This window comes from Diadema setosum, chromosome 12 (genome assembly GCF_964275005.1).
Source record: "Diadema setosum chromosome 12, eeDiaSeto1, whole genome shotgun sequence".
NCBI lineage: Eukaryota > Metazoa > Echinodermata > Echinoidea > Diadematoida > Diadematidae > Diadema > Diadema setosum.
In genome coordinates this window covers 22,765,585-22,793,356 of record NC_092696.1, presented here as the reverse complement: position 1 = coordinate 22,793,356, position 27,772 = coordinate 22,765,585, and the positions used below count along the sequence as shown (strand labels likewise).

General features: G+C 38.7%; 1 protein-coding gene across 1 annotated transcript; it reads right to left on the bottom strand.

Moving 5' to 3' along the window:
* Positions 1-1,903: 1,903 nt before the first annotated feature.
* LOC140235957 (phosphatidylserine synthase 2-like) lies at positions 1,904-23,499 on the bottom strand. The gene is made up of 11 exons (XM_072315952.1): positions 23,391-23,499; positions 18,985-19,151; positions 16,513-16,614; positions 15,706-15,856; positions 15,042-15,176; positions 14,238-14,288; positions 10,851-10,964; positions 9,576-9,694; positions 5,922-6,036; positions 4,010-4,155; positions 1,904-2,345 (listed from the first exon to the last, which is right to left on the bottom strand). Exons 2-11 carry the CDS (start codon positions 19,146-19,148, stop codon positions 1,904-1,906), a joined length of 1,539 nt encoding a protein of 512 aa, XP_072172053.1. The 5' UTR covers positions 19,149-19,151; positions 23,391-23,499.
* Positions 23,500-27,772: the final 4,273 nt, after the last annotated feature.

Sequence of the window (27,772 nt, the reverse complement as noted above, 5' to 3'; positions counted from 1 at the left end):
AACACAAGGTAAAAGAACATTTTGTGATCAAATTACCAATGGCTGTACAATGCAAATTAAAGCAATGCTGATTTGAAAGAACTCAACTTTCTATGAGATACACACACCACATCAGGCACTGTATAAAAAAGATTTGCATTTTTTTGTTTTGTTTGAAGAGAGAACACAATCCATTCAGCAGTATTAAACATGGCATTTAGTTAGTCACCCATCCAACTGTTCATAATATTGCAAATTTAAAAAGTCAATGATTATTTCTGAATCTTACTTTCCTAGTGACATTACTAACATCCAGAGTATTGTCCAGAGAAATCAATGCGATACCAACTCTTAACAATTTCCATTATCACCTTTGGCATCAATCAAAATATACAAGAAAACTCAACATAAATAAGGATTAAATGTTCCCAGCACAATGGTATTTATCCCCACATAGAGACAGACATGATTCAGCATAGACATTAAATGTGTGAATTAAATAATCTGCTTGCACCAAAATAACCCAAACAACAAATAGCAATTCATTCATCTGTGGCACTTAAAAGAGTTGTCATATTGTGTCAAGAACTTTCAAACGGGGCCAGGTTCAAGATAGTTTCAGGGTTGGAGCAAAATGAAATTCCTCCTTAAAGTTATTTCAGAGCACAATAAATGCTTTGGAATGCCAGGTGGAAATTCATACCCCGATTCGTTGCGTGAATCTGCAATTCCACTTGAAACTCATAATTCAAAGGCAGCATTAATCATCCATAATTCCAAAGACTATTTTTCTACACACAAATGAAGACTAAACTGCTTTTCTTTCATCGTATAAAAACAATTCAAAACCTGCCACAGTGGCATGACAACTAGGACATACAAAAAGACAACTTAAAAGTCACTTAAATTAATACTGCTGCATGTCTGGTCACACACAAAGTGGCAACTTTTGCTCCATCCCATGTCTGTTCCTTCATCTGCCTCAGCAAAACTTCCACTCTGTAAAACATGCCACAGGTTTGTTTCGCATTATAAAAACACATCATAAGTGCACCATGTGTATATCAGATGTTTGGCATAGAGTACACACATATTTCGTGGTACTGTGAATTTATCGTCACTGAAGGCGCGCTCTCACATTGTGGTCCTTGTTTATAAAGCGCTTTGCAACGAATTGCAACCATGGCAACAGCTAAACAACAACCAAGCATCTGTGAGCAATGGAAACTGCAAACATTGGAACTTACAATAATTGCAAAGTGATTCATCAATTAGGCCACCCATGTCACGAAATTGAAACACAAAATCATTTTTACAAAACATTTTGCTTCAGAAAGAAATGTGACAGATGACGCATTAGCGGCACTAGCAAGAGATTGAGATGTTTAAGATTGCAATCTATATGATCTCAATCTTTTGCCAGTGTGACAACAAACTTCTTGCAGAACTTCTCGCGAAACTTCCCACTCAAACTAGGGAAATTTCCCCTAACCCTGCTAAACTTTTCGATCTTTTACCAGTGTGAACACTAGAAACTGAAACTTGTCATATGACCAGTCCACCACCTGTTTGCAGGTTGTTCCTCCAAAGCGCACTGTCATTGCGATGAACAAGAGTGTATTGTTACACCTCAATCACCAGCTGTCAGGACGGCATACTCTTTCTTCTTTCTCATACACACACACACACACACTAGTGACCCTAACTTCTTGATCCAAAGATCAAGAAGTTTGGCTGCCAGTGTGACCAAATGACAAGAGATCACGAAGACTTTGCAAGCTTAAACTTTGTGATCTTTTGTCAGTGTGAATGCGGCTGTTCGCATTACCTTAGGTGTGGTACTGAAGATAGAGAACTCATTAGGTGACAAAATGGGCTTTAAAAGTAACTCATCCTTCTTGCTTCAAATGATTTCATTTTGATTTCACTTTCCGTTCATCTGCCGTCTTCTGGAGCGTGTCGGATATGGGCTCCCCTGCTTACCAACATCATTCGCTGGGGCAGGGTCAACATCCTTACTCCCGACCATGCGGGACGACGCGCTCTTGCGCTGCGTGACGGAGCTGATGATCTGAGTGCTCTTGACAGTGCGCCGAACATTCTCTCCCTCCAGCCTCTCCTCCGTGGAGCTGTTGCTGGACTGGCTGTTGGTGCGCCGCCAGCGCGATGTTGTCGACGGCGACCAGATGCAGAACCGCCAGATGGTCCAGAGGACGAGGCTGACAAGGCCCACGATCCACAGGATGGCGATGTGGCGGGGGAAAGGCATGGTGATGAGATCGTACTGGAACTTGACAGAGATGAGCACCTCTGAGACAATGATGGCCACCAACACCCACGACTGTTGGCCAAACTTCTGACAATGTCTGGGATTCATAGAGAGATAATGAACAACATTGGTTTCTGACATTCCATTCACAAATCAAATGGGGTCTTTCTCATATTTACTTCTGCTCTGCTCTGATTTATCTCTGAGAGATGATGAACCACATTGGTGTCTGACATTCCATTCACAAATCAAATTGAGTTTTTCTCCTATTTACCTCTGCTAAGAAGTAACATTTCACTGGGGGTAGTTGGTTGCATTTCTACCGGTAGTTATGAACAGATTTTGATGAAATTATCAGTGTAGGTTGTGATACAAGGAACAAGCACAAACTAATTTTTTTTTTTTTTTTTTTTTGGGGGGGGGGGGTGATTTGGAATATGACTCAGATTTAGTTTTGTTTGTTTTTTCCCCAAAAGAATGTGTGAACAGTTCTGAGGGCCAGGCATCAGTGACTCTATGGCCTTGGCAGAGGTTTGCACCGTCCAAGTGCTCTAGTTCAGTGTAAAACATTTGGCTCTCTCTATTGGCCACAATGACTTACCAAAATCTTACATAATTGGTTCTCATTACCGTTACCTAGAATTAATCTTCTCCAATTTATGAAGTTTTCTTTTCCCATGTGCAAATACTTGAATAAAAAAAAAACAAAAAAGAAAAGCAAACATCAGCATTGGGAATATGGAAATAGATCATAAGATGGGATCATAGAATGAAGAGAAAAAAACAAATTTGGGGTACCAGCAGAAAACATCTTTGAAAACTTTGAAACCAGCACATATCCAAGTGAGCATACTTTCTTTTTTTTTTTTTTTTGGGGGGGGGGGGGGGACTTGTTTTTCCATAACTGTAAGAAAATGAATTTTAAGATAGGGGAAATGGAGGAACGAGGAGAGTGCCATAATGTGTCTTGCCCATTCGCGTACAAGAAATTATGCGCGAATGGGATATAACAGATCAAAAAAAGATATAACAGATAAAAAGAGATATAACAGGGTAAAAATTTATGGCAAAAAAGAAACGTGCCATAAAAACTTGACATTGGGCCCTTAAAGTTTGTTGACCCCTGCCTATGACCTTTGAACTTGTGGTGACCATCCACTCCCCAAGGGACATCTACCATCCAAGTTCAGTCACAAACGGACCTATGGATCAAAAGTTATGACCCATAATAGTAAAGCACCATAAAAACTTAACATTGGGCTCTAAAAGTTTGTTGACCCATGCTTGTGACCATTGACGTTGTGGTGACCATCCACTCCCCAAGGGACATCTACCATCCAAGTTTGGTCACAAATGGAGTTATGGATCAAAAGTTATGACCCATAATAGAAACGCGCCACAAAAACTTAACATTGGGCCCTAAAGGTCATTGACCCCTGCCTGTGAGCTTTGACCTTGAGGTGACCTTCACATATGGTAAAATGTGACACTTTGTATGACCCCTTTTCCCTCGAAGTTTGATTGCAATTGAAGCCCAGAGTAAAGAGTTATTGAAGTTTTTGTAGCGTTACGGACAGATGACGGACGGACGGACGACGGACGGATGGACAACGGACGGACGACAGACAAACAGACGCCGCAGGCAATCCCTTAGTCTCCCCTCACCTTCGGTGGGCTCGACAAAAATGGATAAGGAGGAAGAAGAGGAAGCAACAACCAAATTGCAAGATAGGGACAGAAATGGTGAGAGCTCTGACTTACGGGTCCTCGACATACTGGTAGACCTCCCTCACAGCCACCGAGCCCACTGGGATGAGGAGAATCAGACGACTCCAGACGATGAAGTGAGGGGGCGGGATCCAGAGACAAGTCTTGAGGTAAAACGTGTTCAGCTCACTCACCAGCCACTGTCAAATTAAACAACAGACAACACACATGCCTGTCAGATTAAAGCTGTGAGTGCTATAGAGTACCAAAGTGTGATGTCATAGGCATCCATCGCCATGGAAACCGGTCCCAAAGAACCTCCCCTGGCCCAAATATCTGTCACACTTTTGTTTAACTAACCACACTTGCACCTGGTTCAAACCCAAGCTTAATAAAAGACTGTGACATCATCACTTCAGTACTCTGTAGTGTGGAGAGGACTTGGTATATTGCAAGAATGTCTAGTCATAGAAAATGCAAAAAAAAAAAGAAAAAAAGTCACACATATCAAAAGCTGTGAGAACTTAAAGTACCCTTTTACTTCTGCATTCTTAGTTGAAAAATTACTCTCACTGCAAAGAGATTAAATGGAAAATGTATTATGATTCAATGGACTTCACTACATCAAACAAGAACAAAGTTTCCTTTCACTTTTTTTTTCCGCAGAAACAGGTTGATAAGTAGCTGTCACATGTTAAAATCACATGCAGCGATGATGTCATTTCATTACTTATCTTCCATTCACTCAAATCTACATTACATTTCCTTTTTTTTTTAATATCCCAGTTTTAATGTAAAGTTCGACACAAAGAAGATATATAAATCTATTTTCAAATTATCTGTTTCACTGAAAGACAGATCTTCCTTTTATGCATGCAGTGCTGAGATATGATGATATGAGATATTCTTTATTACATTCAGATCATCCATCTAAAGTTGATCACCTTTCCCTTTTATTCTTTATCTTTGTCAACAAAGAAGAAGAAGAAGTTGCCATTGAAGAAAATGGTCTGAAAACCATTATACCAACCACGGTATTGCTGAGCAATATCCTATCTATTACCCCGTTTATACTGCTAGCGGGTTTCAGAGCCTGCTCGAGGAGGTTTAAAAGCCCACTCTGAAAAAGCAGCCTCTTGTCTGTTTATACTGCTCGCCAAAAGCAGACCCTAGCAGGCCCTAGCAGGCCCAACCTTCTCCTCCCCTCTGATTTATGGCATGGGCTTTTGAGTGACAGTGTGCCAGTTGAAAGGCTTTCTGCAGCGGGGATTGGTCGAGATGGCTGGGTTGTTTATGTAAGCAGGTGATGACCTTGAGCAATTACCTCCGGGTCGGCCAAAAAGCGGCTTCTCGAACCCCCTTTGCGTTTATACTGCAGTCAAACCTCCTCGAGCCTGCTATAGCGGGTTCTGAAACCTCCCCCCCATAGGAGGTTTCAGAACCCGACCCGACCGGATCGCCTTTTCTGAATTCTGTCTGTTTATACTGAGCTGAGAGCCTGCTCGAAGCGGCTACAGGGGGTTTCAGAACCCCCTTTTTCCTTAGTATAAATGGGGTATATGGCTCCAGGTCCAAACATACTGTCAGTGACATATTCCATCACAAAGATTTACCTATGGAAAATGCCTTTTCTGTTCCCTCACACTGCATTCAAAACATACATAATGTGTAGTCTTGTTTGCTAGCAAGGAAATGCACTCCGTTCCTGGGGTGATAAGACCTTGCATCTCAAAAATCATGAATTTTCAGGAGAGTGGAAAAAGGTCTTCACTTTTGCAAAATATCATGAACATTCATGTCAAATAATGTAAAAACATTGTTTTGGATTACATTACTAATTGTGCTGTTTTGAGACTCATATCATTATTTCTGACATTCAGAATTGGGTTGGATGGTTTTGTGATATATTCCATTAAGAATGAGGTCCTGTCACCCCAGGGATGATATGGCTTGAGATGGTTGTTACCATGGTAACTATGACGAGGACAGCTATCCATCGTTTCAGGTTCTCTGTGGGCCTCCACTCAAAGCGGGTCCAGCTGTATGGTGTGAACTGTAGCATCATTCGCTTCAGTTTCCCTCTGTAAAGAATAGGTGGCATGAACTCATATCTAAAGCTGGATCAGCAAATCTGCATTGCATGATGGCAAAACTTTTGTCAACACATTTTCAAGCTGGATCAGCAAAGCTACATTACACTGCTAAAAGTTTTGAATTGAATTGAATGGATGTTTCACTTGGCTGCTATCGAAAGATCGGCCGTCAGATGGTAAAACGGTCTAACTCGAAAATTTGACTTTTTGAGGTAAATTCACTCTCCGGGACATGTGAGGGTGCTCTTTCCAATGGTGCTATCAAGAAAATCCCATCATGTCTTGTTTTAGAGATAATTTCCGCTATCTTGGTACTTTTTTGTATTTTTCCTTCAGATTTGACGGTAAAACAGTCTATCTTTGAGTTAGCCCATTGTCGGTAATATCGTTTGGATGTAAAACGAGCTATCTTTTACATAAACCATATAACCTTCTTAACTGAGATTTTTTAAATCATCACTGTCAGATGGTAAAATGGTCTATCTTCGAGTTAGACCAGTTTACATAGTGTTTGTGGTCTATCTAGAAGATAGACCATTTTACCATCTTATGATGTGTAGCGGGAGTGTATACATGTGCTGTGGTTAAACAGTCTATCTGCACAAAAATCTCATTTATCTTATAATCAAAACCCCAAATAAGCACAAAATTCTTCAATTATCAGTGTTTAATATGCTTCTTCTTGTCCCATTGCTAAAAATGCATTATACCCATCTCCTAAAAAAGCTCAAACCTCTAAACTTTAAAGTCATTTTTCTCAGAACAGCAATTTTCGAGATAGACCGTTTTACCATCTGACGGCCAAGATGGAAGTGCTTGTTTCAAAGCAAGCAATGGAAGTTCCAGCGATAGAAAACATTCAAAACTTTAAAATGCAGGAGAATTACCTTCTTATTCTCAAGGACATAACAAAGGAAAGAAAACAAAATCTTGGATTCTTGCTCTAATCACTTCAAATTAGCTCACTGTCTGTTAATGCAATGACTATGATATAGCAGAGGAAGCATTCACTTTGAACTTCTCTAGGTCTTCCTCCTTTGTGACATTAGCTTATTAATACATGTATTTATAACATAAAAATTTCAGGTTTTCACTCAACAATGTGATTAGTCATTATTGTGCATGAAAGGCAGATGAGTGCTGCCTCAATCTCCATCTAATTCATAAAACATTTTTCACTTGTGAATTTTCTATACTGGATAAACTGAAAGAGAGATGATATCCATCATATTATTCTAGAATTTGATTCAGTAGCAATGGGTCATTTTTTTCTGCTAAGGTGATTTCATGCAGTCAGCATAATATTGACCAAAAATACTTTGTGTTTTTACAATAATTTCATGTATAAAACTAGAAATGTCGCTTTGGCGACTGGTATGCCTCCGCCATAATGCATGATTTTCCCAATAGGTCTAGATAGTACATGTGGACAATGTGTGATTATATTTTCACAAAATTGGCAAAATATTGAAATGACAAGTTTGACACAAATGTGTTGAATGTTTACCTTCCTTGACCTAGGTTTAACCCTATTCTAACTGGGGGGGGGGGGTCAAATTGACCCCCCCTCGACGTTTCGCGCTATGATTCCGCAACGCGCAAAGATTTTGCCGCGTCGTTTCATGACTTTTTTCATTCGAGTCTCCCGCATATTTTGATACCAAATTTGCGATGTCCGGGTACACCGTTCTGAAGTTATGCAATGTTTTGCATATGCATGTCAACCCGAAAAATGCTCGAATTCATGATTTCGTGTGCAAATCCAATGCAAACTGTGTTTTTTTGTTTAATTGATATAAATTAGATTATTTCAACTTTTAACCATTGAAATAAATCAATTCTAATGTAGATAAGCTTGAAAAAGTGCCTCCAACAAATTTTGGCAAAAAAACAATAGAAAACAAAAGATCGAAAAAACAATAAAATACATAAGAAATTAACAAAACAATAAAAAACAAAAGAAAATGATTTTGATTGCACTATTTTTTTACTAGAAAATTGTTTGATGTGTCTTGAGGAACTCTGACACAAAAATTTAAAAATCCTTCAGTCTTTTTGATGGAGTTATAGGTGAAAATATGATTTCATGCGTTAATTTGCATAATTAATTTATTAAAAAATATGAAATCAAAATGTTTCTATTGTATGACCATGTAATCTTGTAGTTGACATCCGGCTCTATGTTCAGGCAAAATTTTGCGGTGATCGCACGATCGGCGGCCGAGATCTGAAGGGGGGGTCAAATTGACCCCCCCCCCCCCCCAGTAAAAACTTGGTCTCAAATAGCCCAGTTAGAATAGGGTTAATTGGATGAATAGGAGAGCATGTATCTACGGATTTAAGGACTTTATCTTGACTTTGACCCATTCATACATTTAGGCATTGAGTAATTTTCAAGGTACAGGTGTGGAGAAAAAGTGCAATTTCTGAATTGAATAGTAAATTGTTACCATTTTCATCTGGCCCTTGACCCTAAAATTCATAAGATAATCACTTTCAGGTAGAACATGCATAATATGTACTAAGTTTCAAGATATCTTGAGCCACTTCGAGATATGGAGGAAAAAGTTAGTTCAGCACTTTCACTTGATCTTTGACCTTTTGACCTTTGAGGCAAAAAAAGAAGAAAAAAAAAACTTTCCAGAGAATTTCTATTAGGTTACACATGCATACACCAAGTGTAAAAAAATAATAACCCTGCTGGCATTGCATAAATATGAGGGAAATAGTAAAATTTTGAAGTGTTGCACTTGACCTTTGACCCCTGACCTTTGACCCCATGAACCCTACATTCTCTAGATAATCACTTCCAGTCAGTACATGTATATACTATGTTCCATGAAGATACCTTGAATAATTTTCCAAGGCACGGAGAAAAAAAAGAAGTTTTGATATTTTTACTTGACCTTTTGACCTTTGACCTTTGACCTCATGACCCAAACTTTCACCAGAGAATCTTAATTGGGTAATACATGTATACACTAAGTTTCAAGAAAATATCTTCAGGCATTCAATAGATATGGTGGAAATAGTGAAATTTTATGTATTTGACCTTGACCTTTTGACCTTTGACCTTGAGCATGTGCACCCAAAAGTTGATAGGCACAACTTCACCCCCTAATACACATACATGCCAAGTTTCATTAGGATACCTCAACAGGTTTTGATAGTTACCTTGTCCACAAAATTCATTACGGTAGGACGGACGGACAACCCGAAAACATAATGCCTCCGGCACCACTTCGTGGCGGAGGCATAACAACATGTCAAATTGTCATGATAGCACCTCAACGAATTCACAAATGCCATTGTCGACAATGCCACTGTTTGGAAAAAAGTTGAAACATGTTCTCTCTTCTTTAAAAAAAAAAAAAACAAATTGAATGTTAACCTATCACTGTCTCCAACTGTTCCACAGCTGAACACCTTTCATCATTCCAGCCAATTTGAATAAGGGGTAAAGTTACCCTTTAATATCCATCGTATGTTCAGATGTTATTGTCAAAGAGTCATGCTTATTAACCAACCTGTACGTGGGTATATGGTAGAGGCCTCGCCAGCTGTATGTCTTGATGTTGAGGTAGTTTAAGGTTTTCATCCCCAGCCATATGCCCAGGCCATTACACACCAGGAAATCCATGACCCACTGTGTTACAAATAGAAAACAAAACAAGAACAGAAAAGTCAGTGGGTGGGGTCAAGGGTAAAGGTCATGTGTTAAAGTTCATGGATCTGCACAGTAAATATGGCACAGGTTCTTGTCTTCTGTGTATGCAAATGATAAGTTTGCTGGAGTAAATAATTGGAATTAGTACATCTTTGCAAAAGAACAGGGACCTTGACTTTAACCCTTGAACTTGTACCATTATCACCCCATGGAAATAATCACCCATCTATTTCTACACCTCCTACCACATTATATTACTGTTGGGCATTCATAGACAAATTTACATTAATTTATAACTTAAAAGGACATTCCAGGCGGTTTTCATAATTTCACATCATGCAGTAAATAAATAGACAACTCCATGTATAGATTTGTGGAATTTATTTTGGTTCTTGAGCAGAGAAACAATACTTTGAAAAACCTTAAACAAATTACACTGAACAAGGATGATGACATAGGAGGTTCACATATTTCAGAAATGTAGCAGTGTAATTCCATTACAATACCACTTGCTTGCGAGTTCACCTGTGTATAATCTATGCATGCCTTCTTCTTTTGTTCTGCTTCCTTGAGCCCCAACTCATTTGTTCTTACGGTGACTCTGCCATGTCATCATCCTTGTTCATTGCAATTTGTTCTAAATTTTGAAAATATTCTTATTCTTCATCCAGTTATCACAAATTCTGTGAAACCAATATATAGTTGTTCAAATGTTACAATCTGAAAATCATCTGGAGGTCTCCTTTAAGTTCAGTGACCTTTGACCTGTAGGGATTTTGCCCCAAATCTAATCAGTGCATCTGCTGGGTATGCTTGGACCAGGAACTAAAATTCTATTGCGAAGTTTTTAGCTCTTAATAACAAGAAGGAGGACGGACTGACAGACAAACAACTTCAAAACATAATGCCTCTGGCACCTTTTTTGGGGTGGAGCCATATAAGAAGATACCTTTATATGTGCTGTGTCTAATCTCATCACATACAGCTATTCAGCTTTCTTATTTAATTCTACTGACTCTGATCCTACTGATGGTCTATTTACTTCAACTTTCATATCCAGCAAGAGTCGAAGGGAAGGAATCCAAAGGAAGGTCTACTTTCTCAGAGGCAATGACTTAAAGCATGTGATACTCACATGGTCCCACCAACACTCCCCGAAGTTTGGCAGCTGGTGTTCCAGCGAGTACTCCAGGAGCTCGAAGCCAATGCTGAGGATGTTACACAGCCAGTAGTCCCTGATCATCAACATCTGGGTGAGATTGGATTTAACAGCATACATCAACTCTACACCATAGAGAGGTTTCTGGCAATGCTGACCTCTATTCACTACTCTAAAGGAAGCAGCAAATATCATACCAAACAGAATAGAGAGCTGCTCAACATCTACAGTACACAGAGTTGCCAATTTGCCTCACAACTTCAACAGATCATAGCTTAATCTTTTGTGTGTGTAATTTTTTTTTTTTCCAAATTTTCAATGATTTACTTCCAATTTTTCTATTTCTATACAAAGCAACATATTATCAGGATGGAATTTCTCTTCGTATAACTTATAGAGTAAGGCCCCCCCCCCAAAAAAAATTGTTGCATTGGCGTAACCCGCCCGACCCTAAAAATTCCGCCGACCCCATGTTTTTTTATTATTATTTTTTGCTATCGATATCAAATATCTTGTTGATTGCGATCGCGATCGCACAAACCCGGAAGTGGAAACGGCTCTGGGGATATCGGATGTACGAGGGAGAGATCTAGCGCCTCGCATAAGCCTTCCTTGATCAGTACGTCATCTGTTTCCAACACGGACACGTACTCTAACAAGATTTATTCAGTGTATACGTAGCATTCAGACTGCGATGTATTGTGCACAGTTTTGCCATAGGTTTCTTGTGTGGAGAACTTACACGAATCTGTATATGTGGGACTGTAATAGAGATCGCCGTGTGCGATGAAAAGATCGTACATATGGGTCAATTTGCATCTATCTTATCTAAGTCAAAATAGTAAAATATGAAGTGAAAACATTCAGGATACGGATTTCAACATCTTTAAATTCTGTGAAGGGGTATAATTCCAGTAATATCGGCCTCATAAATGATTTGTAGAATAGATGAACACAGCACATTCGGTGCAGCAGTTGTAACTGTTTACTGAGCTGAGCACGAGTTTTACACGTAAAATGCAGGTAGCAAAAAAAAAAAAAAAAATCCGCCCGACCGACCCTATTTGAAAATCTCATGTTACGCCAATGCAACAATTTTTTTTTTTTTTGGCCTAATATAGAGATGGTGTTAACCAGCCAAAGACACACACACACACACACATACACACACCATTGTAAAGGTGGCTACCGACAGTTCAGTGGTTTTCCAGAGGGGTGGCTGTGCATGTTCACAGGATAAAGGGTTTAAAATCCCAGTCAAGTGAATGCCTAGGAAGTCAACACACGTCAAGGCAATGATTTAGCATGACAAGGTGGAAGGTCTACCTCGAGAACTATTGATCATGGTAACACATGTATGACATCAAACACAGGCAGATATGACTGTACATGTGGAAACGTTTACAAATTTGGCACTTTGCTAACAGGGTGTAAATTAGAACATGCAATTATTTTTGAGGAATTTTGAAATATATCCAGAAATATTTTCATCTGTGATATTATAGACAAGTGGATGTCACTGAGATTGGCCCAGCCAGGGAAAAGAAAAATCATCACACAAGCGTTTGTAGTTTTACAACAAGATGTGAGAATGGGGCTGTGACTACATTAACTTGGTGACAACGAGCTGATTTCACTATAACACACATTTCCATAGACACCTGCCCAAGTATATTTGAGACTAGTCTTCGATGAGTTAAGTGATAATCTTGGACCCCTGCTATACAATGCATACTGTTGCTTTGTATTGCTGTCAATTGACTTTAACATTGTACAAACTCTGACTGTCAGATGTAATTTGTGCATCACAGAATCTGAACCATTCAGGTTTTCTTCTATGGTGTCCCTGCTGGGTCCAGCCTCAAACAATCCTGAAGATAAACAGGTTTACCTATAATACAAGTGTACCACTAACTTTGTTTGCTATTCATCCATTACTCAAGCATGACTGTGCTAGTTTTTAATCCACAGTTTGTTTTGCCAACTGATTATTTCAAACTAGTAAAATATTCAAGTTATCAAAGATAAGACCTGATTTTAAGCCTGGATGTTGGCATTTGATCCTGACCTTTGAACCCCATCATGACAAGCACTACACAGTCAATCCAATTCAATTACACCTTGCAAATGTCACTGTATGTAGTTGCTACTCTGAAGTTTGATACAACCCAAAGGTTTCTTGCTTTCAACCAAAGTTGTCTTGCTTCAACCTTAAAATGACAATGACTTTTGATCATCATCATCCAAAATTGCCAATCTTTGTAATGGGCATGGTTCCTTGTCAGCATGTCTCTTGTGCGTCCTTACATCAACTGCAGTAACATGGGCTTTGTCCTCAGCTGAACTTTGACTACGATAAGGCAGTGCTCTAATCTGCTTGTCTTTGTCTGCTAAAACAAGGACACACAAAATCTCTCCCTTTATCTCAGTGTCCGGATATTTGTCACCATACACCACTAAGAGATATACAATATGTAAGTGTGCCCTACAGCACCACTTTGATCACAGAGTGTAATAGCAAAAACACCCCCTGCATGCAATGACTTTGAGAACAGTTACTTATGACAAATATAGTGTAAATGCAAAACAAAATCCTACGTGTATGGTGATCAGACACAAAATAATGAATATACGAGGAGATTAAAGAGGAATTTTCTCAAAACATAGACGTTGATTAGCAAAATGCACACATGAGTGAATCTCTTATACCCCATTTATACAAAGCAAAAAAAGGGTTTTGCAGCCTCCTGGAGCAGCCTTAAAGGGTTCGTACAGTTTTGGTTGAGACCTAATTTCAGGTTTCTAACATTTTCGGGTGAGATAATGAGAAACCTCTTATGAAATATGCAGGAGCAAGTAATTCTATGAGGAATTCAATATTTGATGAAAATTGGTTTTGAAATGGATGAGATATCCAAAAAAGTGTGATTCTAATAAAGTGTGGGACCCACACTTTATTACGATTGCTTTGTTTTACTTTGTTTTTGGATGTTCCAGTTATCCAAAACCTGATTGTGACTCATGAATTCCTCTTAAAATGGTATGCTCTGTACTATATCATAAGTGTTTTCTTGGTATCTCGCAAAAAGTTAAAAGCCCAATTTTCATCTCCACCAATACTGTACTATCCCTTTAAACAGCCTTTCAGCTCAGCATAAACAGACAGAATTCGGAAAAGGTCAGGTTCTGAAACCACCTACAGGGGATGGTTTCACAGCATCTTATAGCAGCTTTGAAGGGCCTCGGTTGCAGTATAAATGCTACAAGTTTCGAGAAGCAGGCATGGAATTGCACTTTATGTGGTAGTGAGATGACTATATCTTAAAGTCATCCAAAACTTGAGAAATTTAAGAGAATGCTCACCTTGAAGTACCATCCCAAGGCGTGGCCTAGCACAAAGACGTCCCATTTTTCCTGCAAATACAAACATGGTTATATCAGTCATGTATCACAGTGGCTATGGTTTGCAAAGTTTGCTTGCTGGCTAGAAATGTCCTCCTTCTGTAGCAGATATATAATTTTTATTGTATCCAAGGATTCAGGGTGCTAAAATCGCCACATTTTTTCCCTGGAAAGGAATGACACTTCATGATGAAGCTGCAACTGTGGTTCTCAACTGTGAAGTTATACAAACATTCACAAAAGTACTTCGCAAATTCCGATTTGCAGTACATCAATAGATCATGCTTTTGAAACGTACAATGTTTCAAGTTCTATCATATAAAAACTTAGATTCCACTCCATATCAGTCAGGCTGCTACAAAACCCACTAACCTGCTTGCCAGGGGCCAATAAAACTCACAAATGAATATACACATGTCTGTCTGACTTATGTTAAGTGAGAACATTTGTAAAGCAGGGTTCAAAGACTGACAGTTCATCATCATACGACTTGAATTGGTTACATCCTTAGTCAAAGTTAAGTTTTGCATTTATGTTTACTTTACAGAAAATGTTGGCCTGAACCCTTCCTCCATCAGGGAACCGCCTCAAATGATAATTTTTTGGTTCTCTTTTCATTGCTTAATCGCTTCATTGATGTTGTTGTCGTTGTCACATGTTTATTCATTTCACTGTATTTTTTTTCTTCCTTCTTTTTTTTTTTTTTTTTTTTTTTTTTTAAATTGTGCTTTTATATCTATGTTTTGTCTGTGTCTTTGCTCTTACCCAGAAATTGTGGAAGGACCCACCCGGGTGGCCAGGGGTGTAAAACCTGCAGTCCTCGGCATAGGTTCTCTCAGGGAGGGGCTTCCCCAAATCCGGGTCAATGAACGCCATCAGCTGCCTGGCGTCACCCACACTCTGAGGGGGGAGTGACGGAAGGGAAGTCAAAGGTTAGGGGGAATAATTTAAATGCATTGAAGAAGAGACAAGAGAGGGATACAAGTGGTACACGATAAAATGTCCTATACTCAGGACACTTTGAAATCGTGCGACCTTGAAATCTATGCACAAATTTATGCAAATGGGCTGCATAAGGATCTATGAGGAATAGATAACCCATTTGGTGTTTCAGTTGTCTGGAATATTATGATATTTTGTAATTAAGGTTTATCTGATGCAGACACCAAGCAAGCACTTAAATGCTCCTGAGCTCTGCTCAGGAGCATTTACGTATATTATGTGATGGTGCATCACAAAACAAAAAGTTGCATGCTCCGATTGTACCCGAGTATTAAAAATATGTGAAATAGGTCAACGTGGCCAATCGTTAGTTTTTTATATTTTCTGAAAGAGCAATTCTTTTTCTACATAATTGTAAAGTTTGGGATCTTAGATTGACTCAGAAGAAGAACTGACCTAAAGAAGAAATGACTGAAGAAGAACTGACCTGAAAGAGGAGGAAAACGAGGAAGAGCTCGTAGATGATGCTAAGGCACAGGAAGAACCGCCAGACGGCTGGGTGGGGTCGCTTGAAAGGGCCATCCTTCGCCTGGGTCATGCCAAACATGCAGAAGGCGACGATGCATGCAATGAGTCCCCTGGTGTGAGACAGACACACATACAGTAGGACCTTGATTATCCAGCCATGTTGGGACTAGCAAGCGTCCGATAATCAAAGGCCAGATAACCGAGGTCCTACAGTACACGGATGGAGCAACATAATTTATCTATCATCAATCTATCTAGCATCATAATTTAATATTGAGAACCAAATGGGGTGTAACAGAGCAAATTCTGGGAGGTTGAAATAACAAGTTTTGCATCTATAGATCATCTTTACCGTTAACTGTTTATTCCTCTTACTTTGTCATTTCAGTCGTCCAGAGTCATGACAACCATAACAATATGAGAGAACTACATGAACACACGTAAGGTCAATATATTGTAAGAACACTCCCTATTGTGACCATCTTGGTATGTTTACAAACTGAATGTATTGAAACCATGCACAACCAAAAATAATTTTGGCACAGTTTGTGTATTTACTACTCTAAACTTATATTTAACTAGTCTCCCTTGCAGAGAATGGTAAAAAAAAAAAATGAAATAATACAAATTTGCCCATGCAAGTAACAATGAAAAGAAAAAAAAATTGACAGAAAAAGCAGTATCACTCAGGGCAAAAACTGTTCTTAGTCATTTTGAAGTAAGGCTAGGTGAGTCGAGGAACCCATCAGCCATCTCCAAGGTTTACCTCTTTGTGTTAAACTCAGTGTCCAGCTGAACATCTTCAATGACAGTAACATAGAGGAGGGCCGCTAGCATGCCAACCAATACCGTGATAGAGTGAGCTCGCCTGTGGGTCAAAGGTCAAATTATATATGTACATGGTACTAATATTACAGTTCATGGGAAACAAAGGGCAGGGAGATGAAGGCATATTTCTGTACAGCAGCATACTATTGATCATACTAAATGAGCTGAATATCACAAGAGTTGCAAATGTGAGCTATCAAATATCTCATCTCCACTTATTGTATGCTACTCTGTATACAATGTTCCAGTGGCTGAAAGCGCATGTTTATAATCAACAATTTTATTGTAATATCAAGGAGGTTTAAGAGATGGAGTTCCAACTGGCTGTATAAATTATTCAAACAGTTGTCACTTTTCTATTGATGTACAAAAGAGTTCCACAGGTGCATCTGTGCCTTTGATGACGGGGTTTGATGCCGCCGTCTTGTTGAGCAATCTGAAGATTCATTTTGAACGTTAACTTAATGTTGGCTATATTTTGCTTGTTTATCTTTCAAATGAAACGAAATCTCACTTAATGATAAAGCTCATTAAACAAAGGTCAATCCCTTCAAGAAATATGTGCAAAAGTGTAAATCACTGCTGTATCATGTGAAAGTGTTTAAAACTGTACCCTCCCGGAAAGCCGGTTTTATCACTTTTCCACTTAATTCCTCCAAATAAAACTGATATGGAATAATCTTTGAGTATAATTCTATATTAATAGATATATCAGATTAGTGGCCGGGCACGGCCAGTCGAGTAATTTTCATTTTCATTTCATCATTTTTTGCGCAATTTCTATTCGCGCATCCCCGTGTCTTTACCATTATATACCACCTATCTGTTATAAGCAGGGATGGCGAAAAGTAATTACCATCACAAAGACATATTTTCGTTAGAAAGTGGCTGATGATTATGCAATGAGGCGTGAGTCAGTTGTCTTCCTATCTGCGCGGCAGGTCTAGTTTGCCACATGCTTTAAATACTTTCGAGTGGCGGCATCAAACGTGACTTCAAAGGAAATACGACAGTTGTGACTCCATTCTCTTGAACCTCCTTGGTAATATACAGTGTACATCCCATACAATATTACAGTATGTATGCCTGTCTGGGTACAATGTTCATTTCCTCCTATGCATCCTGCAGCACTCTAATTTCCCAGTCAGCAAACTGCTGCCTTGAAATTTGATCATCACATCAAAACTTGTTAGTTTCTACCGAATATATAGCAATTCAAGGCATCAGCAATAACTGCTAGATCTTCACCGACAGCAGTCCTAAAAATGACTTTGTAGTGATACGCTACTTCCTGTTCAGATATGGATGCATGCATCAACTCTACTGCTTTTGTATGGGCGTTGTTTCTGCATTCTACTGTTGACATTGCTCTCCACAAGCTTAAATTACACCATCCCTTGGTTGAGAGATGTTTTTGTTTTTTTTTATGAGCAAGTGGCTGCAAGGGTTATGCCACTGATGTTCACTCAGTTTTTCTCTCGGAAAATAAAAGGGATGCTGGATGTAAATGTCACAAAGAAATACACAATTCTACCACAGGAAAGATACCAAAATCTATGCCACAATTTCTTGAAAATCAACATACCTATAGCAAAGTAGAGTGAACTAGCCACATGTAGCAATGGCAAGACAGTATGACACTGGTGTGAAGGGGCATCACTACAAGTGTCAAAACCTGAATGGTGACAACATGCATCCACAGTGCATCAGCCAATCAACAACAAGAATTTCATTACTTTCCATTGATGCCCCTTTGCACATGAGCAGAAAAAGGTCATCTGCACCAACAGGGCACGTTGGTTTCTTAAATTCACTGAGATAAGCATCTGGGATGTAATAATTATTCAAGTAATCCTTAAAAATGGTGCTTGCCAGCAAAACTATCTGCTAGCAAAAGTGGTATTTTGCAATAACAATAGAAAGAGATTGTTAATACATTCAATGCAAAATAACGAAATGGATGGATTTCCAGTTGTTAACTAATGGACTATTCTGGCACCTGGGCCCCATTTCATAAAGAGTTGATATGATAGCAACTCTTGCTGGAATGGCAATTGTCATGGTAACGACAAGAATTCAGCTTCCTGATTGGCTGTTGCTATTGGAAGTTGCCATTCCAGCAAGAGTTGCTATCATAACATCTTTTATGAAATGGTGCCCTGGTCTACACAAGTTCATCCTTTGTTTGAACATGACTGCTGACTTCCAAAAATTACTACGTAGGGCAAGCTTACGCATTATGTCGCTTTGAAAGTGAGTGAAGTGACAAACCAACTGACACACACACAAAAAAAGTTCATTCAGATCCATGTGCACATGAGCTGACTTCAAAACTGGTTTATCGAGCCATTCAAGACAAGTGTGCTGATTTGTGTGAGGGGGCTCTAGGGGTATAAATTTTGTAGCTCACCAGAAAAATGTGTTGGTGCCATCATCAAAGACCTCTGTCTGCTTGCTGGTAAACCTCGTCTCCTCGTCGGAGGACGCCCTCGCTCGGCTGGGCTCTTCCAGGTCATCCACCATCTTCCTCACTCTGCGGAGGATATCATCCCTGTCATCGTAGGTCCGCTCCATGACCTGCAGCAATGTCAAAGATCATCAGTTAAAGGTACACAAACTTTGATATTAAACATAAACATCACAAGGTCATTTAGAATGAAAAAAAAAAATCTAGAATTCATAGCAATCTTTACAACTGCAATACATTCTATACCATTAAGACATCCTAGCCAAACGCATATGTTCTGCTCATAACCTTCTTTAAACTTTCACACACAAAATTTTCTTTGTCTTTCAAAAAGAAAGAAACAAACAAACAATGGAGAGCTATATTTTATGTCACTGTAAAGGCTTTTGAGTCATAGCTTTTCATGTTATCTTTGCCAAATATTTTGCTAATGTCTTTGCTAGTGAGGGGAAATAATGTTCCCACTTTGGTATAAGATAAGTTTGTGCACGAGTGTACCTTTATGTCTACACATCCGAATAAGAGGGCAGAATATTACAAAATATTTTCTGCTCCACAAATGTGCACTTGGGCAAATCTTCTATGTATGCAAGAATTGAGCAATTACCCGACAAGTGAAGGTCGCATAATACCTTTTGCAAAGTGGAAATGTCAAAAAATTTTGTATAATGGTTGAAGAATAATGTCTCCCGACATCATGCATGAAATCCTATGGTAATACACCTCAGTTTTTAAAAAAGAAATGAAAAACTAATTCCTCGTCACTCAGAAATATCCCTTTTGTATGGAAAATAATCACTGGATTTTTTTCAGGGTCCAAATAAATTTACTGGATATCTATATTTCCTTCTACACAATAAAGAAGTTTCCCATTTTATCATACATGTACTATTACTAAGGAAAGGTCTAAAATACCTACTTGTACAATATACCGGCTTATGAAAGGAATCTAAATTTCAGGGTTGAAAAAGGGACATCACTTACACTTTAAACTTGTCTTAGTACAGCGAGTTGAACATTGTTCCTAGAATGTGGGTTTGTAACACCCTTGTGAGGGTGTTTACTTTTTATTTGTTTCCTGTTGCCATAGTGATTTAACAACTTACTGTGTATATGCCATATTTCACAAGTTAAATGATTTGCGAGTGCTTATTCATGATTGATGAACACAGACAAAATAAACCCTTTTCCCATTTCAGGAGAAAAGTGTGTGATTTTTTACCTTCGAGGTAATATGATACAGTGCTTTTGTCTTCTGGAAAGTAATACTTACAATGCCAGCTGTTGATTCATCGAATATCAGTCTATTCCCATATTATTAAATGCGTGAAACTAAAGTCACTGCAGAATTTGATAACACACTTGTACAGTAGTCGATACATTAGAGCACTCTTTGACAGTAACAAATCAACTTTAATTTGAAAACCTCATATTAATACAATGTGTATTCCCTCTGATATCTGATAAATCAGTGAAGTAAAGGGTATTTATATGGGTTGGTAAGAACTGAAAATTAATGATTTACAATAAAATCATTTTTTTTTTCATCTACAACATGATATATATTCCACTTTTTCAATCATATACACTTGCTATAACTAGAAAAGCACTCTGAGAGTGCAGACCTCCGCCAAGCAGCTACTTTCCACCGATGATCTTGCTCTTCCCAGAGATTTTTCTCCTCTCCATCCCAGGGGAAAAGCTCTTTGGGCTCTTCCATAGAGATCAGTGATTTCCACCCATAGGTATACATGTTGAAAAATCACCCGATTTCCCCAACATGCCTTTGTTACGTCATAAACCCTCGGCTGCGCGGCACGCCTCACCCTAGCAGAAAGTGGAGCACGCACTTTAGTGCGCATATAAAAACCTAAAAAATGCGCAGCTTGAACTTAAAGTTCATTGACCCTACCAGCCAAAATATCAAAAATCCTTCATAAATTCCCCCCAAATTCTCGGATCACTAGCAAAATCTAATCATCTGTTACTTGTGTCATTCTCAACCTTTCCTGTAAGTTTCGTCCAAATCTGTTAACTACTTTTTGAGTTATTTTGCACACGGACAAACAAACTAGAATCATAACAAACCAACGCCAACGGTAATGAAAACATAACCTCCTCCCTTGGCGGAGGTAATTAATGAATATATTGTCCAGTGCAACAAAAATAATCATTATGCACGTCTAAAAGCGTGCAGTGTTCAGTAGAAACATGTGCCACTGTCAGACAGTGAGCAATAAGATATTCTAGTGCTAAAAAAACCCCCAGATTTTTTAGTAACTATTTTTGTTGAAACTTGAAAACCAAAATACAGTCAAACCTGTCTTGGCGGCCACCTGTCTATAGCGCCCACCTGTCTATAGCGGTCACTGAAAAATCCCCCCCCCCCCGAGAAGCCCTATTAAAGACCCTGTGTATAGCGGCCACCTGTCTAACGCGGCCGCAAGTTTTGTTTCCCGTGGTAGATTTTAAACTGCATGTCTATAGCGGCCAAAGACCCGATGGAGCCGTAGCTGAACCAATAATTCAGTTTGTTTTTTCTGCTTTGTAGCTGTGTCAGTCAGTCATAGACAACGTTCAGTGGTCGCCACCGCTGCATTCATCACTCATTCAGTCATAATAATGCACTAGTACAAGCTTTCTTCACGACTGTACAGTACGCTACTGTGCAACAATTTCATGAACACCAGCATTGTTCAATGCATGAAACACACATGTGCGTGTACGTACTTCCACAACGATGATACATACCAATGCACACAAAGTTGGATGACCTGTCTATAGCGGCCACCTGTCTATAATGGCCACTTTTTTCGTCTCCCTTGGGTGGCCGCTATAGACAGGTTTGACTGTACAGTCATTTGACATGGATTTGATATCTCTCAAGTCAACTAGAATTTGAATGTCTACTCCCCAAGGACCATTTTCTGCTGTGATGTTGTGTGAATGGTCTTTAAAACCTTAAAGATTAAATGTCTATTGACTGTTACAACAGAGGGGTACAAGCACAGCTTGTTGCTCTGTAGTCAAGAAGATAAACAAACTGAGGCCTAAAACATGTTTAAGTATAGGTTTTCTATGCTTTAAACCCCTATGTGCAACTCCACCTGAATCTCAATCCAGAATAGTGAATACCGTACTGGCCGATCCCTCCCAATAACCCCCCCCCCCCAAAAAAAAAAAAAAAAAAAAGAAAAAAGAAAAAAGAAAAAAAGATTTCAGTCATCGAGTCAAAAACTTGAGAAAGACTCATGGAGCCATAGATTCTATAACAAATAAAGTTAGGCTCCATGTGCATGCGACAGCTGATGATCCAAACGTTTATTTTCCATTATATTCATACCTAACCACGCAGCTTAAAAGGACTGTACAGTACTGGTTGAGGTGGGGATTCATGTTTTGAGCATTCCTAAGTGAGATAATGAAAAGCCTCTTATGAAATATGAAAGAGCATGTAATTTTAAGAAGGATTCAACGTTTATTTGATGAAAATTAGTTTTCAAATGGCTGAGATATCCCAAAAAGTGCTAAGAATAAAAGGCGACATGCCACAACTTTATTAGGATCACTTTGTTTCACCTTGTTTTTGGACATCTCGGCCATTTCAAAACCGATTTTCATCGAATAAACTTTTGATACCCCTTAGAACTGCATGCTCTTTGACATCTCATAGAGTGGTTTCTGAATATCTCGTAAAACATTAAAAGCTAAATCCTCACCTCGACCAGAACTGTACACACCCTTTAAGTTACAGCTGCGCCCCTCTCTCTATACCTACCTAGCCTGGCAGTAACCCTTCACTACCTTGTGGCCCTAGCCAAGGTCACGTTTGAATTTTGTGACCATCATGATGTGTATCACACATGAAGTGTCCAGCCAGCCACACTCAGTAAAGTTAGACTAAATTTATAGCATCTAGATCTAGAACTCTAAGTCTAACGTTTCAGTGCACGTGCGGTGTCCATTACTGACACTAATTTTACTGTCAAGTGTCATGCACATGCATGGCGGGTGCGAGTGTAAACTTATTTGCGGTGCGTTGTCTACTACAAGTAGCTACAGACAGACTCTCGAGATCAAACGTTAACTGTTATAGACTGCTACTGCTAGTGTAGGTAGAGTAGTAGACCTAAGTAAAGTATAAATTTACCAGTAGGGGCCTAGCTGCCTAGGCTTACTCAGAACCGTGGCGTGGGTATACCAACAAGGTGGAGGCGAATACACAAATTGCTATAAGTAGGACTAACAAATTATTAGTCTCCCGCTATAACAGTTCCCAACTGCTGTTTCTACAATCAGAAAGTGAAGGAGACAGAACGAACAAAAGTACAAGATGTCTACAACCTCACCGCTTAGCTCCACCGCCTACTAGTATCTAATCAAAAGATTGCGGCGAGTTTTATTCGAAATCTTTTCTGACGTTGTTAGGCGAACGAGATGTCTTGCTCTTGGTCAATGCTCCCAGCCAGGCCACTCGGTACTAGTATTTCAGTCGATGCATATGGTGTCTTGATCTTGCATGAATGTATAGTAAGGGTACTAGGTCTCGCGCAGGGACCTAATGATCGCGCATAGCGTAACTGCGTATAGCAAGCGATATTACGCGTAGGACTAAGCGCAAAATTTGCCGATACGCCCATGGAATAAACATACCTGACTTACCGCTCAACATGAGAAGGAAGGAGGTAAGAAATTTTGATTTCCAACAAATTTTCCACTAAATTTCCAATTTTTTACCTTGTAATTTACCTACCTAACCTTAAAATCTGTTCTGAGGATGTTGTGTCGTCTCGCTTGTCTCGTTCGTAGTCGATAGAATTCGTAATTTGTTCGATCGATCGTTTACCACGTGACGTCATCATACACAAGAACAATGTATGCTGCCAGCTACGCTGAAATACTGTTAATAAATGTTGTTTTAAGTCAAATTTTAACACAACGATTATAATATTACAAAGGAATAAATATTTCAGTCTATCGAAGTTGAAGTGTGATTTCAATTTGAACTTGTTTGTGATTTCTTGCGCTAACTTGTGATATATTTGTGACAGGGGAGGGCCATAATGATACTGAAGAAAACAAATTACTAGTAGATGAGAGCGTGACAAATGGGTGACGAAAATGAGAGGGTGACGAATGGGTAAGCACACACACAAACACACACACACACACACACACACACACACACAAAATATATGTTCATATTTTACTTTTTTTCCATTTTATATTACGTGTATATTGGTTAAAGTGATTAGAAATATTGTAAGAAAACTTTATAAATGAAAATCATTAACGATTATGAAAATATCAACGAAAAAAATAATGATAATAAGAATGATAAAATGATGGTGGTGGAAGTGATAATAATAATGAAAATGATGATGATGATTATGATGATCGATGATGGTGGTGGTGATAATAGTAATAATGATAATAATAATAATAACAATAATAATAATAATGATAATAACACATATAATAATAATAACAATAATATACACAAGTTAGGTAAAACTGCTGTTGCTTAACATAAACAGGGACAAATTTAATATCAAGTGAAAAAATCTTCAGTCTATTGAAGGAGGCAGACTTAATCAGAAGAAGAAGAAGAAAAATATTCTACGAAAGCCGGAGCACGTTACAGCCGCAGAGGGGCAGACACTTTCACGCATGAAACTACAGAGGGCAGCTGCGCGATCTTTACATACCCCGAGAAATTGAACGCATAAAAAAAAGTCCGACATACAAACGGCGACAGCGCACTACTCCGTCATCGTATCATCAGGAGATTCTGGGAGGTGATTTTTCTGCATTTTGGTGTTATTCATTGAGAAATTCAGGTACGATTATGGAATAACTTCTATTATAAGAGCATTTCAAATTTTCGTGCGCGATATCTAGACCCCTCAACCATACATACAGTACAGGCGCGGTGGAGCACCCCAATTATCTCGCAGAAATCCATCGGCAGCCGAGCCTCATTTGCATAAAGTAAACAACATGTACTCGCGTAGTTGAGAAAAAGTAAACAACTTCTCACGCTAATAACAATTTAAGGAAACCTATTTTTGGATTAAAATTGAGTTAGTTTGAATTTGAAAACATGTCCGAATATTCACATATAACATATCAAAGGATTTGACAATGATAAAATGTGAAATTTTAGCGAAAACCTGGCGAGCAAAATTACCAAAAATATGCCTCGAAAATCATCCTAAGATTCACGAAGTGTGATTGCGGAACAAAAGCGCCATTCGGACAAAGTACACCGACATTTATTTATCTGCTTGCATTTTAAATGTCATACCGTAATATTCCCGGCCATGGTTGTGTCGGAAAAAACCAGAAGGTGATGTCAAAAATGACACGAACGCTAAGCGTACAGGTCGGTCCCATGTATATATAATCGCGTCACTGTAGCGTTGCATGTCACAGCACACACAACGCATTGCTGCATGCAGCGTGCGCGGCAGCAGCTCAGCAGTCACCGCCGTGCGACACTCGGCCACTGCACTTTTATTTGATTGAATAAATGTAATTTCTTACCTTCTACGAAGGAGATATTTTAACAGAAACAAAAACACGAGAAAGTAGAAGTATGCAGACTGAACTGAGCTGACATGTTAATCTAAAAACTGAGAACTGTGTTCTGAGACAATATAGATCTAAATGCAAAAAATCTACTCCTGTGTCACATTACATGGCATGTGTGTGAGGAAGAAGAAAATTTGGCCTAGGGAAGGGGGAGGGGGGAGGAGGAAAAACTATTTGTTCATAAATATTCGATGACACAGAAAATCCAATCTTTATCATTTTTTTTTATTTATATGATTATTATTTAAATTATTATTATTTTTGATTACCTTCTACTGGGTGGATGGCATAGTTGGACGAAAGCAGATGGGGGGCCAGTTTATGTAAATCTGAATTATTTTCAGCGGCATGTTCTTTATTGATGTACATGCAGGTAGGCATTAATTTTGTGTGTGTGTGTGTGTTTATCACTATCATGTGTGTGGTACTGTCTTTCTTCCTATGTACATTGTTTTAAAGTGTTTTTATGTATTAAGTACTAGTAATTTTTGCTACAATTATGTGTATGCACCTTCTTCCAACAAATCCTTCCATATTTCCTCTCAGATGTTGTCCACATTTACAAAATCATGTATCATCCTCAGGGCTGCCAACTCTCACTCATTGAGAGTGAGACTCACTCATTTTGGTCCTTTCTCACTCTAAAACTTTATTTCATTTGCATGCATTTCTATTGATCTCACTCATTTTGACTCCGAAATTATAGCATTGGCCTATGGGAGTCTCACTCTCAAGTAGTTTCCAATGTTGGCAGCCCTGCATCCTTCTCACACATTCCAATAGCAGCATCACTTTCCTCAATGATTGCCTCTTCCAACTCGGTGCACATCAATCGTACAGAAACGCATAAACAGAAGTATGCATCCCACTGAAGCTATGGTCACAGAAGTCCTTATAACCGGGGGGCCAAAACCTTAAAACAGAGGTCGAGTTGCACTCTCTCTACAAACTAAGTAGACCATGCTTATTTTCAAGTTTTTATTGTAACAAACAACATTCCACTGGTCTACCTCAAAAAATTTGTTGCGAAAGCCTCCAAATCCAAGATGGCGTCCAAAATGGCCGCCATATTTACTGAATTTGTTATTTGAATGATAGAATTCGACAGAAACATCAGATTTCAACAAATGTGATGTCATATGAAAGAGAATAAAATTTTCTACAAGTTGATACCATTTTTGTGGGTTATTGTGATAACTGGATTGAGATTTTAAGGAAAAAACACTAATTTTATGATATTTTTCTGAAAAAAGGAAAATCATGAAAATGCTTGATTCGGCATAAATCAGAAAATGACTGAAGGATTATCTTGAAACGTTTCAGGAATTTTGTTTGACATATAATTAATATTTGGAGAAAATTAGGGGTCAGTACCGCTTTTAGTTCAGGAGTAATAATGTCTCAAACTTGAAAACTCACTTTGTAAAAATGGGCACTTTAGTTGTGACAAGACCTTGTTGGTCATAAAACAAATCTGCGCGTGTCAAGACTACTACACGCACCACTAGCACTGGCGCGTGTAGCAGTGCCAGTGGTGCGTGTAGTAGTCTTGGCAAACGCAGACTCTTGCATTGACAAACAAGGGTTTGTGCCTGCAAACTAACTTTTCGTACCAAGTGGTATAGCTCAGGTGACGCTGGTCGCTATTATTTCAAAGTAGATTGTTCTGAAGCAAATGAGATAAAGCATTTTTTTTTTCAAATAGAGGTAGTAGCTTGAAACTTGGCACCAATCTTGTTATAGATAGTTTAAAGGACAAGTTTTCCCTCATAGACATGCGGGTTGAGTGAATGCAGCAATATTAGTAGAACACATCAGTGAGAGTTTGAGCAAAATCAGACAATCTGTTAAAAAATTATGAATTTTTGAAGTTTCTACTTAGTCATGGCTGGATGGAAAGACTACTATAGCTTGTGATGTCACATGAGTACAACGATATAAAGAAAGAATAAAGAAAATTCAACATATTTCCATTTTTCTCGCATAACAAAAGAACACATGACTTCTCTCTTTCAGAAGGCAAGGGGAATAATATTACCATTAACATACGTCAGTTGCAAGTCGAAGAAATGTGCACTTTATTTAAAAAGTAAAGTCAAACTTTCACTGATGTGTTCTACTAATATTGCTGCATTCT